This window comes from Rana temporaria, chromosome 8, assembly GCF_905171775.1.
Source record: "Rana temporaria chromosome 8, aRanTem1.1, whole genome shotgun sequence".
Lineage (NCBI taxonomy): Eukaryota > Metazoa > Chordata > Amphibia > Anura > Ranidae > Rana > Rana temporaria.
This window is the reverse complement of record NC_053496.1, coordinates 164,353,253-164,367,501: the sequence shown is the minus strand read 5'-3', so window position 1 is coordinate 164,367,501 and position 14,249 is coordinate 164,353,253. Positions and strand designations below refer to the sequence as shown.

Below are 14,249 nucleotides of genomic sequence, written 5' to 3'. Positions count from 1 at the left end.
CCTTTAAGATGCCCAGCTGTGGGTCGCGATCGTGCCACCGGCAGCGCACTCGCGACCCGGTCCTGTCCTCTATGACCGCACCCACGATCGGGTCACAGAGAGGAAGAACGGGGAGAGGTGAGTGTAAACAAACCTTTCCCGTTCTTCCTAGTGTGGCTGTCAGTGATCGTCTGTTCCCTGTGTTAGGAAACGACGATCAGTAATGTCACATGCATGGCCATGCCCCCCCACAGTAAGAACACTCCCTTAGAACACAGTTAACCCCTACAGCGGCCCCTCCTGGTTAACCCCTTCACTGCCAGTGTCATTTTCACAGTAATCAGTGCATTTTTATAGCACTTTTTGCTGTGAAAATGACATTGGTCCCAAGAATATGTCAAAAAAGTTCACGCGAACATTCAAACACCATTAAAGTCTATGGGTCTCGAACGTGAGAAATCAAAAGTGTGAATTTTAAAGGCTAATATGCAAGTTATTGTCCTAAAAAGTGTTGGGGGACCCGGGTCCTGCCCCAGGGAACATGTATCAATGCAAAAAAGTTTTAAAAACTGAAGTTTTTTCGGGAGCAGTGATTTTAATAATGTTATAAGTAGTGCTGTCAAACGATTAACATTTTTAATCGCGATTAACTAACGTTTTTTTCGGGAGTAAGGATTTTAATAATGCTTAAATTGAAACAATAAAAGTAAATATTCATACCTGGGGGTGTCTATAGTATGCCTGTAAAGTGGCGCGTGTTTCCTTGTTTTGCTTAGAATTGTCCCGTGACGAGTTAGAGGGAACTAGACGGGTAACCCCGCCCCCTCTAACGGGTCACGGGGGTTTCCCGTGACACTTTAGAGGGGGCGGGGTTACACTTCACGTCACGGGTGGCCCCGACCTGGGTTATAAAAGAACTGTCAAACACTGCTTGCGCATCATTAGTCGGGGGCTCCGGTGCAGGGAAGATGTGCGTCATTCCTCGCTGGAGAGACTCGCATCGCTGGAGAGAGAATGGATCATCGCTGGACAGACTGCATTACATCGCTGGAATGATTTTTTTTTATTTCTTTTTTTTTTTTTTTTTTAATAAAGGACTTTTCCCAACTGTATCTGTGTGGTTTTTAAAACATTTTACACTTTCTTTTGTGAAATGGTAGGGATACGATGTACCCCATTACCAATTCACATGGGGGGCCGGAATCTGGGGGTCCCCTTTGTTAAAGGGGGCTTCCAGATTCCGATAAGCCCCCCACCCGCAGACCCCCACAACCACCGGGCAAGGGTTGTGGGGTTGAGGTCCTTGTCACAGACCCCCAAAGCATCCTCCCCATGTGGGGGGCATATGGCCTGGTACGGTTCAGGAGGGGGGGGCACACTCTCGTCTCCCCCTCTTTTCCTGCAGCCTGCCAGGTTGCACGCTCGGATAAGGGTCTCGTATGGATTTTTAAGGGGCACCCCACGCCATTTTTTTTTATTACGCGGGGTTCCCCTTAATATCCATACCAGACCTAATGGGCCTGATATGGAATTTGGGGGCCCCCCTCCCTTTTTTTTTGGTTCGGGGTTCCCCTTAATATTCATACCAGACCCAAAGGGCCTGGTAATGGACTGGGGGGAAACCCCTACCGTTTTTTTCAATGACTTTAATTTGTATTGCCAGGACCTGACAAATCATTAATAGCCACGAGTAGTTTTAAATTACTTTTTTCCTCTAGAAATGACATTTTATGAAGGGGCAGTTCTAAACACGGGAAACACTTGCCTCTTTACATTTAAAGGAATATTTCACTTTTATTGTTTCACTTTAAGCATTATTAAAATCACTGCTCCCGAAAAAACATCTGTTTAAAAAAAGAAATTGCATTGATACATGTCCCCTGGGGCAGGACCCAGGTCCCCAAACACTTTTTATGACAATAACTTGCATATTAACCTTCAAAATGAACACTTTTGATTCCTCCCATAGACTTTTAAAGGGTGTTCCGCGGCTTTTGGAATTTGCCCTGAACACCCCAAATTGTTCGCTGAGCACTGATATGGCACTGCTGGGCACTAATATGGCATGGATTGGGAAACTGATATGGCACTGCTGAGCACTGATATGGTACGGATTATGGCACTGCTGGGCACTGATATAGCAGAAATTGGAGCACTGATCTGGCACAGAACACTGGCACTATACGAAAAGTACCTGTAGCAGCCTCACGCTGCAGCTTCTCTCACCTCTGCTCACACAATTCGTGTGAGCAGCGGAAAGAACCCAGAAATTGATTGCTCCGTCATTGGACAGCGCGATCACGTGGTAAAGGGCCACTGTCATTTGCCCTTTACAGCGAACCGTGACTCGTGAGCGTGATTCTGAAAGAACGTCATTGTACACCCTCCTGAATTTATCGAGCCACGCTGTAGCCGTCGTTCGGCTATGGCCCAGTTGTTAACTGGTTAAACTGTTTAGCTACTGGACTAAAAATGTATCTCCTATTGGTCATTTCACATATAATGTATTCTGTGTGTCCACCCAGTTTGGAATGTATTTAGTTAACTTTGCTTGACTTACAGTATAATGCCATCTATTCAATGTAATTAGGAGAACAATTTTCATTTTCATTGTTCTCAAACGTTTTTTAGGAGAAGGATGTGATCTTTATTACCAGGTCACAATAACACAATAAATATCCTCCTCTACAACATAATTCCTTACAAATATTTGCATTTTTGTCATCAGTCCTTTGTTTAGTTGCCAAGTAAACCAATATCCTATCAGTGTATATATTGAGGCATGTTGGATCTATTGTACTACACTTGATTCAGATTTCTAAGTGCTGGTCGGTGAGTAAAATTATACTATTGGGTACTATTTGAATTATATTTATATGATTTCATTTCTATTCACTTGCAACACAGAATAATTTCTGCAGCCTCTTTGCAGCCACCTCGACATGGCGTTTTCTCAGGATAGGTTTCAAGATGGTGACAAGAGTGGACCATTCTAATAGGAAACCCACTTAAAAAGATTGGAAGCTGGAAATTACATAGCCACTGAATGACTTCCGGTACCCAACAAAATGGTGACGCAGTGTGCGGATCAGGACATTAAATATGTTTTTTTTTTTAATTCACCTAGTATAGAAAGTGGCTTATGTGCATGAAACAGGGATATTTCAGTCCCTAAAAACACTGGCCCGGATTCAAGAAGCAATTGCGCCTGTGTAACCATAGGTTACACAGCGCAATTGCTTACTTACCCCCGCGTTACGAATGCTCCTGATTCAGGAACATCGTAACGCCGACTGCAGCCTAAAATCTGCGTGGCATAAGGCTTTTATGCTACGCATATCTTAGGCTACATTCTTGCGATGGCCGCTAGGGGGCGCTCCCATTGTGCTCAGTGTATAGTATGCAAATTGCATACTAACACCGATTCACAATGTTGCGCAAAACCTGCGTACGCAATTTACGTTGTTTCCGTACGGCGTGTTTACCGTAAGGCTGCCCCTTCTAATAGCAGGGGCAGCCAATGCTAAAGTATACCCGTCGTTCCCGCGTTGCGACGTTCGATTTTTACGTAATTTGCGTAAGTGATTCGTGAATGGCGCTGGATGCCATTCACGTTCACTTTGAAGCAAATGACGTCCTTGCGACGTCATTTGCCGCAATGCACGTCGGGAAAGTTTCCCGACGGAGCATGCACTCTACGCTCGGCGCGGGAGCGCGCCTAATTTAAATGATTCCCGCCCCCTACGGGATCATTTACATTAGGCGCCCTTATGCAGGGCAAGTTTACACAGCGCACACGCAATTTACGGAGCTACTGCTCCGTGAATCGCGGGTAGCGCAGGAAATTTGCGGGGGCGCAGGGCAAAAACGCTGCCCTGCGCCTCCGGAACTAAGGGGCAAATCTACCTGAATCCGGGTCATTGTAAATACACTCAGGCAAACAAGAGATATGTCATACCTTTAAAGAGATATGTCATACAACAAGTAAACCTGTCTTTAAAAAGTAGTATATACATATCATTAAAACATATCCATAACAATATACAAAATCCTTTGATATACTAAAAATATATTTGTCAGCAATTAAAAGGTGCAATATAGCAATAAACAAGGGAGATGATCCAACAATGCAAATGTTCTTTCCTTCTGCAGACCGGCTATATTTGGAATATGTCAATTGTGAAGGTTCTTGGTCTACTTTTGCTCCATGTGACATTAGTGACTCCAGGAACACAGATATGCCAAGACCCTGATGAGAATGCCTACTCAATCATCACATGTGGAGCTCCCGGGAAGAACGGTCTACCAGGCATGAATGGGGAAAATGGAGCAAAGGGGGAAATGGGTGAACCAGGTAAAATTAAACACACTTTTAATACCATTAAAGATCTGTAGCCCAATTCTTCACCAGGTGGTTTCTGGTAACTCCCCAGTATTATACCAACACGTTATTTAGCAGACTTGTACTTAACATTAGCCATTTCCAATCAAGAAGAGCTGATGTCAATAGTACAGGAAGAGCCTTCAGAATTGTTGTTACCGGTCACAAATCCCCTTTGCAGGTCGTACAGTAAGAAGAATTTGACTACCTTTTTTGTAGTGTAGGTTTATTGTTTACAGAGCTTCTGGCCAGCACTGAAATTTACCCTGTATGACTAATGCAGTCTTCCTGGGAAAAAAAGTAATCTAGAGCGTCTCCTCATTTAAAAACTGAGAGCCAGGGCTTTTTTTCAGGGGGAACTTGGGGGAACTCAGTTCCACCACCTTTGGCTCAGACCCTTTGGTGCCTGCTCATCACAATCACTTGTAAACACAGAAGTCTGGTTTCTGTGTTTACAAGTGACAGCTCTGCACTCTGTATGTAACCCCCCTGAACTCTGCACTGTATGTAATGCAATCCTGGTATTTAATGCCCCTTTAAGACCCTTCTACTGTTTTTGAAATCTGAACGAGGTCGTGGTTGAGTTCCTGCACCTATTTTCTGAGAAAAAAAGCTCTGCTGAGAGCTGTTTGTAGTTCTTCAAAAAAATACATAATTTAACCTTTTTGGATCATGTCCAGTACATCCAAATCCTGAAGTGGTTAAACTGTTTCAGTAGGCTCTGAGCTTTTTGTTTAAAAGTGATTTGGGCAGCTGTAGAGTTGTCCGACCACGGTTATGTTCTTGCAGAGCATAGAATGCACAAGGTTCCTCATTAATGGTTAATAAACTTATGAGCTGTAGTTACCTACTGATAATTTTGACTTCTATAATTTTTTACCCTTTCAGAGGCTTTCATAATTTTTAGGCTTGACATGTTTGGTATCTATTTACTAGACAGTACCTCTTTAATTTTGTAAAAAAATAGATATGGATTCAATTGTGTTTGTGTGCACTAAAAATAGGATTTTTTGTACTCACTGTAAAATTATTTAAATAGTCATTATAGAGTTAAAACCCTTCAGAAGTGATAAAGTGAAAACAGATGTCTCCAAACCCCCCTTCTACTGCACTCCTAATCAGCTGCTACTCGTCCCCCCTCCCACTGAAGAAGCAAATATGGCGATTTAAAGCCTGGAATGAGTGTGCCTCATGGCAAAAAAGGACATGTCACAAGAGAAGACCATATATGGATTAGCAAATCAGATGTACCCATATGAATGATGATTGCTATGTCACTCTGGCTATAAAGCTACGTTGGGATGGTGGAGGATGTAGACTGAATTTCCCTCTTGTCTGCGTACTTTACTATTATAAAATTTGGCTCAGAGGCAGAATGGGTTATGCCCTGGAGTTGTGCCAGGGGGTATCCATATCACTGTTCTCCCTTTCCCTGCTCTCTGTCGCCCTTTCCCCTCCTGCCCTAGGGCCCGGTGCCAACCAGGGTGTACCTGTGGGGGGGCTCCGGGTCCCTGTGGGGCGCTGGGGTCCGCTTTCTGTGAGGGGGGGTCTGTCTCCTGGGAAGTCTCTAGCACTGGCTTTCTGAACCGAGCACAGCTCACAGTTTTTACCTCATTGATTTTACCTCACAGATTTTGCCTCACAGTTTTTACCTCACACACGCTGTGTATTCAAGGAAGACGGGCAGCTGTGCTGAGCGGTCTCCCTCTGGGTGGTGAGTCCCCTGGTGCAGCAAGGAGGGTGGACTTCTTAAGTGTTTTTCACTTAGTTTATGAGGGCTGTCAGTGGGTGATAATGGAGTCAGTAGCTGGCCTTTCTTCCCCATACATTGGCAGAGGCTGCAAACGATGCCCCTGCACCTTCCATGGATACACTGCCGGCAGTCCTGGAATCATTTGTTGCCAGGGTGGAAGCGGTGTAAGGGTGTAAGGGGGGTAAAAAGTGCCCCCTCCCCCCGCCATTTTTTTGGGGAATGCTCTGACTCGGGCCTGGCTGCGGCTCAGGACCCCGGTTCCGGTAGTCAGAGGATGCGGACCAGGACCTCCCTGGTGAGGAGGACCCCTCGTCCAGGTCAGTGCAAGACAGGGCACTTGTGAGTGCACTTATTGATGCTGTGAGGGACTCTCTCTTAAGCTGGAAAATTCAGCTATGACTTCCACAGAGGGGTCTGTCTCCTTTGGGTCACACAAATCTAACCGCTCTGTGAAAGTTTTTCCTTATGTTACTTTCTTTGATAAGTTCATAGATAAGGAATGGGAACGGCGCATAAGCCCTTTGTGGTCCCTCAGCGCCTGGTGGTCCGTTAACCTTTTGAGGACAGCCTTTTGAAAAAATGGTCTTCTCCTCTGGTGGTTGACCCCCCCCCCCGGTTGCTCGGTTTAACAAGGTAACCACTCTCCCTAAAGAAGGGACCCCTGCTTTCAAGTACCATACTGATAGGAGGTTCCAGGCAGTGACCCGCTCCATGTTAACATGCTAGGGTCTGCATTGTGGCCTATTTTGGCTGCAACCTTGGTGTCTCAGACACTCACTGAATGGGCAAAGGTTTTGCACCAGACTGTGGAGGAGCATCAGCTCCCTCCTTAATATGTTGGACTGGCCGACCAGTTGGTCCAGGGCCTTGTATTTGTCTGTGATGCTACCCTGGATGCAGCCCCCTTGATATCCAGAGCCTCTGTTTCTGCGAGTGAGTGAGTGAGTGAGAAACTTGTATAGCGCAACACATGCGAACTGAATCGCCTCAGGGCACTTGGTATCTATTTCCTACTGTACTTTGCCTTCAGAATAGATTCGTTTTGATTTTTTTCCTGAAGGCCAGGTGATTCACTTCCATTCGGATACTGGTTGGTAAATCGTTTCATAGTCTAGGTCCTTGGACTGCAAATCTTCGTTCTCCTTTGGACTTGTATCGGGCCTTGGGTATTTGGAGTAGATTTGGGTTAGTGGATCGGAGAACGCTATTGGGGTTGTAAAATTTAAATTTTTCACATAGATATTGGGGCGCACTTCCTTGAACACATTTGTGTTAAGCATAGTGCCTTAAACGTAATTCTATCTTTTATGGGCAACCAATGGAGGGCCCTGAGGGAGGGAGAGATTGATTCCCTAGCAGGCGCAGTAGATGGTGGGATCCGCTGACTACTGAAATTATTTGTGCATCCATTGTCATGTCGGAGTCAAAAGGTGACTCCGAGACTTTTGACTTTGGTGCTAGGGGTGATGGTTTGTCCCAAAATGAGTGGGGGTGTCCATGTTGTCGTAGCCAGTCTCTTCCGGTTGGCATGGAGCAGAAGAAGTTCTGTTTTTGAGCCATTGAGTTTAAGGTAACTCTCCGTCATCCAATTTTCTATCAGAGTAAGGCATTTCTCTAGTCCGAGATAATGATCCTTTTTATTGCTGATACGAAAGTAGAGTTGGGTGTCATCCACATAGGAATGGTAAATTCTGGTTACTGATGATTTTGAGGAGAGGGCGGAGATAGATATTGAATAGTGCGGGCGACAAAGGAGTCCCCTGAGGGACTCCGCATGACACCGTGCGTTTTTCAGAAGTGAAAGGACCTAGTTTCACTATCTGTGATCGGATTTCCAGAAAGGAGGAGAAACAGGGTAGATTAGAGTCTGCCACTCTAGCTACTTCAGCTAGGCGGGTCAGCAACAATTTGTGGTCTACTGTATCTAACGCTGCACTCAGGTCCAAGAGTATCAGAAGACAAGATTCTCCTTCATCTGCTGCTTCGAGAGCGTCATCCCATATTTTGAGAAGTGCTGTTTCTGTCCTGTGGCCAGGACGGAAACCTGATTGAAGTGGATCCAGTAGTTTGTGGGTGTCTAAATGATGTTGTAGCTGTTGCCCTACTGCTTTCTCCATTACCTTGGAGAGAATGTTTAGGCCTGTTATGGGTCCATGATGGTTTGGGTCTTTGGGGTCAAGGGTGTTTTTTTTTAGAATGGGTTTAATTATGCCTTGTTTCAGGGGGGTCGGCACCATGCCTTCCTTAAATGATTGGTTTATGAGGTGCGTGATAGCCGGTGCCAAAATATCGGCACATTCTTTCAACAGTTTAGTGGGAATGATATCATTAGGTGATGTGCTGTCTTGCAGGGTACCAATGATATTTTTGGTAGTGTCGATGGAGATTGATTTTAGTGTAAATATTGCCTTTTTGATTTTATTGCCCATTCGCTAGAGATTCTCTTTTGCTGAATAATTTCACGGATTTTTCCAATTTTGTTAATGAAATAATCCGATAATTCGTTGCAAAACTCTTGTGATTCAAAATTCGGAGCCTCTAAGCAGGCTGGGTTCTGAGTGACTAAGTTAAAGAGTTTGCGGGGGTGGTTACGGGCTTTTGCGAGGCTATTAGAAAAATTATATTTTTTTGGTTTAAAGATTTCTTTGTGAAATTCCTAATGCCGCGTATACACGATTGGTTAAACCGATGAGAATGGTCTGATGGACAATTTTCAACAGTCCAAACCGATCGTGTGTGGGCGTCATCGGTTATAAAATCATCAGTTAAAAAAAAGCCAACTTGTTTTAAATTTAACCGATGGATTCCTAACCGATGGGAAAAAAACGATCGTTAGTAGGCACAACCATCCGTTAAAAATCCACACATTCCCAGAATCAAGTCGACGCATGCTTGGAAGCATTGAACTTTGTTTTTTTCAGCACGTCGTTGTTTTTTACGTCACCGCGTTCTGACACGATCGGTTTTATAACCGATGGTGTGTAGGCACGACTGACCATCAGTCAGCTTCATCGGTTAACCGATGAAAACGGTCCATCAGACCATTCTCATCGGATGGACCGATCTTGTGTACGCGGCATTAGTAATTAGTTTGTAAATTATGTGGTTTTCCTCCGTTGAGCTTCTTCCCCAGGCTGCTTCCGCTCTTCTGGACCGCGCAGAAGCGGTATTTTCATCAGTCAGGGCCCGCGGGTAGACCCTCCCAGGTTGATGAAGGCTCATCTGGGGGACAGAAACGTCCCTGGGTGCGTAAGCCGAACAAACCAGAATCCAAACCCACCACGGCCTTGAAGTTTTGCCCCCGCCCGACTCATGGGTGGGGGGATGGCTTTGCAGGTTTAGCTTGATGGACCTCCTTGCTCTCCGACCAGTGGGTCTGCGAGGGGGTCTCTTCAGGGTACAAGATAGAGTTTCTTTCCTGTCCGCTGTACAGATTCTTTCCCTCAAATCTCGCTCTCCTGCCGGCTCGTCAGTCTGCCCTATTGGGGGACAGTGCAAGACTTGCAGAGTTGCGGGGTTATTTTACCTGTTCCGCAGGACGAGAGATTTCAGGGATTTTATTTGAATCTGTTTGTGGTCCTAAAGAAGGACAGGGTCTGTCCAATCTTGGACCTCAAAGCCCTAAATGCCTTTGTGAGAATATGGAAGTTCCGCACGGAATCCATTCGCTCGGTGGTGGCTGCGCTCCATCCGGGGGACTTTCTAGCGTCCTTGGACATCAAGGACGCATACTTGCATGTTCCAATTTGCGCAGGACACCAGAGGTTTCTGCGCTTTGCAATAGGCGAAGACCACTATCAGTTTGTGGCTCTTCCCTTTGGCCTAGCGTCAGCACCAAGAGTTTTCACCAAGGTGCTTGCACCGATTCTAGCTTTGCTGAGACAGCGAGGCAATGGCCGTCATGGGCTACTTAGACAATCTTCTTCTGAGAGCAGCTTCTGGCTCAGAATTAGAGGTGGATGTGACTATTGCCAGCCAGACCCTCAGAGAATTCTGGTGGGTCTTAAACATCCAGAAGTCGGTCCTGGTACTGACTCAGCGTTTGGAATACCTGGGGTTGATTCTAGACTCCGTGGAGGCGAGAGTCTTTCTTCCCCTAGAAAAATTGCAGACTCTTCAGTCTGCGGTGGAGCTGTTGGCATTCCGCAAATGGTCGTCTCTCCGTTTTTGCATGTCCTGGCTCTGATGGTAGCCTCCCTCGAAGCTGTACCGTATGCCCAGTTCCACACTCGAGTATTGCAGAAGGAGATCCTGTCCAAATGGAACAGATCTCCATTGTCTCTGGATCGCCAGGTTCAGGTAAGCCACCTAGTCAGAGTCTCTCTGAATTTGTTGCTGAGATCCCCGGCTCTTCGGTCCGGGAAGTCGTTCCTTCCCTTCCAGTGGAAAGTGATTACGAAGGACGCCAGCCTCACAGGTTGGGGGGCGTCTGGGGGGTCCAGTCGGCCCAGGGTTGCTGGACTTTACAGGAATCCCGTCTGCTGATCAATGTCCTGGAACTTCAGGCAATCAGGCTTCACCGCAGACTGAAGAGTCTGCAATTTTTCCAGGGGAAGAAAGGCTCTCGCCTCCACGGAGTCCAGAATAAACCCCAGGTATTCCAAACGCTGAGTCTGTACCAGGACGGACTTCTGGATGTTTAACACCCCCCCTGAATTCTCGGAGGGTCTGGCTGGCTATAGTCACATCCACCCCTAATTCTGAGCCAGAAGCTGCTCTCGGAAGAAGATCGTCTAAGTAGCCCACGATGGCAATGCCTCGCGGTCTCAGGAAAGCTAGGATCGGTGCGAGCACCTTGGTGAAAACTATTGGTGCTGACGCTAGGCGAAAGGGAAGATCCACAAACTGATAGTGGTCTTCGCCGATTGCAATGCGCAGAAACCTCTGGTGTCTTGCGCAAATTGGGACATGCAAGTATGCGTCCTTGATGTCCAAGGATGCCAGAAAGTCCCAGGGTGGAGTGCAGCCACCACCGAGCTAATAAATTCCATGCAGAACTTCCGTACTCTCACAAAGGCATTTAGGGCTTTGAGGTCCAAGATTGGATGGACCCCATCCTTCTTCGGGACCACAAACAGATTCGAATAAAATCCCTGAAACCTCACGTCCTGCTGAACAGGTAAAATTACCCCGAAACCTAGCAAGTCTTGCACTGACCCCAATAGGGCAGACCGACGAGCCGGAAGGAGAGGGAGTTTTGAGGGAAAGAATCTGTTCGGTGGACAGGAAAGAAACTGTCTTTTTTCCCCCGAAGAGACCACCTTGCAGACCCACTGGTCAGAGAGCACGGAGGTCCACCGAGCTGTAAACCTGCAAAGTCGTCCCCCCACCCATGACACGCACTGAGCCTTTGTCAGCCTGGGAGTGTCTACCCGCGGGCCCTGACTGACGAAAATACCGCTTCTGCGTGGGAAAAGAAGGACCCGGCTTATGGCACGGCTCCTTCCCCTTGGTGGACTGAGGGAGGAGAGTGCTCTTACCTCCAGTGACATCTTTAATAATGTCGTTCAGCGAGGTACCACCGCTGAAACAGAGGCTCTGGATATCAAGGGGGCTGCATCCAGGGTAGCATCACAGACATATACAAGGCCCTGGACCAACTGGTCGGCCAGTCTAATAAATTCAGGAGGGAGCTGGTGCTCCTCCACAGTCTGGTGCAAAACCTTTGCCCATTCAGTGAGTATCTGAGACACCAAAGTTGCAGCCAAAATAGGCTGCAATGCAGACCCCAGCATGGTAAATATGGAGTGGGTCAGCGCCTCGGACCTTCTATCAGTATGGTCCTTGAAAGCAGGGGTCCCTTCTATAGGGAGAGTGGTTACCTTATTTAACCAGGCAACCAGGGGTCAACTACCGAAGGAGAAGCACATTTTTTCAAAATGCTGTCCTCAAAAGGGTAACGGACCGCCAGGCGCTGGGGAACCACAAAGGACTTCTGCGGCTTTTCCCATTCCTTATTAATGAACTTGTCAAAAAAAAGGACACATAAGGAAAAACCTTTACAGAACGGTCCAACTTGTGGAAAAAAAGACTTAGTGGATGCCTCAGCTGCACCATCCAGCTTAAAGTGGAGGTTCACCCGGAAATGCTAATTTTTAACATTAGATTCATGCTCATTTTGTCAAGGGGAATCGGGTATTTTTTTTTAAAACAAAGCAGTACTTACCGTTTTAGAGAGCGATCTTCTCCGCCGCTTCCGGGTATGGGCTGCGGGACTGGGCGTTCCTATTTGATTGACAGTCTTCCGATAGGCTTCCGACGGTCGCATCTATCACGTCACGATTTTCCGAAAGTAGCCGAACATCGGTGCGCAGGCGCCGTATAGAGCCGCACCGACGTTCGGCTTCTTTCGGCTACTCGTAACGCGATGTATGCGACCGTCTGAAGCCTGTCAATCAAATAGGAACGCCCAGTCCCGAAGACCATACCCGGAAGCGGCGGAGAAGATCGCTCTCTAAAACGGTAAGTACTGCTTCGTTTTTAAAAAAACGACCCGATTCCCCTTGACAAAATGAGCATGAATCTAATGTTAACATTTTTTTTTCGGGTGAACTCCCGCTTTAAGGGAGTCCCTCACAGCACTGATAAGTGCACTAACAAGTGCCCTGTCCTGCAATGACCCAGGTGAGGGGTCTTCCTCACAATGATGGTCCTGGTCCACATCCTCTGACAACCCAGAACCGGTGTCCTTCGCCGCAGCCGGACCCGGGTCTGAGTCAGAGCAATCCCCAGCAGATGGCGGAGGGAGGGGGCGCTTTGTACCCCCCGTTCGCCCGCATTCCGCTTTCACCCTGGCAACAAATGTTTCCAGGACTGCTGACAAAGTGTCCATGGGATCCGCAGGTGCAAGAGCACCAGCTTGTTTGGGGAAGAAGGACCAGATACTGACTCAATAACATAAACAGCTCTCAGGGACCTATTCAAGACCTGAAAGTCCACCCTCCTTGCTGCGCTGACCGGGGAGGTTACCCAGGGGACTCACCAACCCAGCAAGAAACTGCTCAGCGCTGCTGCCCGCCCTCTTTACACAGTGTGTGCTGTGAGGCAAAAGCTGTAAGGAAAAACTGTGAGGAACGGATCTGTGAGGAGAATTGTGAGGAGAATTGTGCTGCGCGTCGTTCAGAAGCCAGCACTAGAGGCCAAAACCCCACAAAAAATGTCCGCCAGACGTGTCAGAGATAACAGGGCGCGACAACACAATAAAATGGCCAACCGCAATAACAAGCTGCGCCATAGCGCGATTACGACAAAATGGCCGCCAATGGGAAATTCAATTGTAAACAACAGACTGCAAAAAAAAATGCCGCCGCCAAAACGCTGTGGTCGCAAAACGCAAAGCGCTGCGATGTGGATGAGAAGGCCAGATGGGGCTTCCCTGAGGCAAAGCACACCCCCACAGATAAAAACAGGCCCAGACACCCCACAGTCCCCCAGTGGGAAATGAAGCCACCCCACAGGTCCACCCCGGTAGCGCAGCAGAGGGAAATGTGACAGAGAGCAGGGAAAGTGAGGATAAGAGAACCCCCTAACCCCAGGAATGCCTAGCCGTTCCGACCCGCCGAGGCAGGAAGGACTGTACTTACCCATTCATGCAATGACCCGCTGGTGCATTCCTGACAGGCATAAAACAGCATTGTAGTAGCTGTTGGCCCGGTCCACTGTGAGTGAGACAACACAACAGCCCAGTCATGTGTGGACCCTGGAGCAACAAGCCCACCGGCCACCCCAGGAGTCATGGGGTATGTCGTAGTAGACACAGACCTTAGCTAAAGTGTGCTCACACTCGCTGGCCAGACTGAGGAGACTACAAGGATCTATATATTCAGCCTGTCACCCAGTCGACAGTTGATAGAAGAATATCAAATAAAATAAAAATAAAATATAATACATTAAAATTAAAAATTTCTTCAGGGCGCTGTGCCCAAATGGAGCTATGTACTTCTCCTCTGCTAGGCAGAAAAAAACTGAGGCTGCATGCTGCAGGGAGAAGGGGTTATGTCCAGAGGGACCGCCCCCTGGGCAGGGCTGTTCAACTATGTTAAAGTAACACGTATTTAAAAATCTAACATGTTCTGCCTAGTCCTCTCCTACGAACAGGAACATAACCCATATGTCAAGACTTGTGAAGACTGTGTC

At 47.2% G+C, this 14,249-nt stretch overlaps 1 protein-coding gene across 1 annotated transcript in view; it reads left to right on the top strand.

The window, feature by feature from the left end:
* Window positions 1-2,761: 2,761 nt before the first annotated feature.
* LOC120910464 (collagen alpha-2(I) chain-like) overlaps window positions 2,762-14,249 on the top strand; it is a 46,544-nt gene continuing 35,056 nt past the window's right edge. Inside the window, exons 1-2 of the mRNA XM_040322221.1 lie at window positions 2,762-2,811; window positions 4,132-4,333. Coding sequence (XP_040178155.1) covers window positions 4,150-4,333 — 184 coding nt within the window. The 5' untranslated portion in view covers window positions 2,762-2,811; window positions 4,132-4,149. The remainder of the gene's footprint in view (window positions 2,812-4,131; window positions 4,334-14,249) is intronic.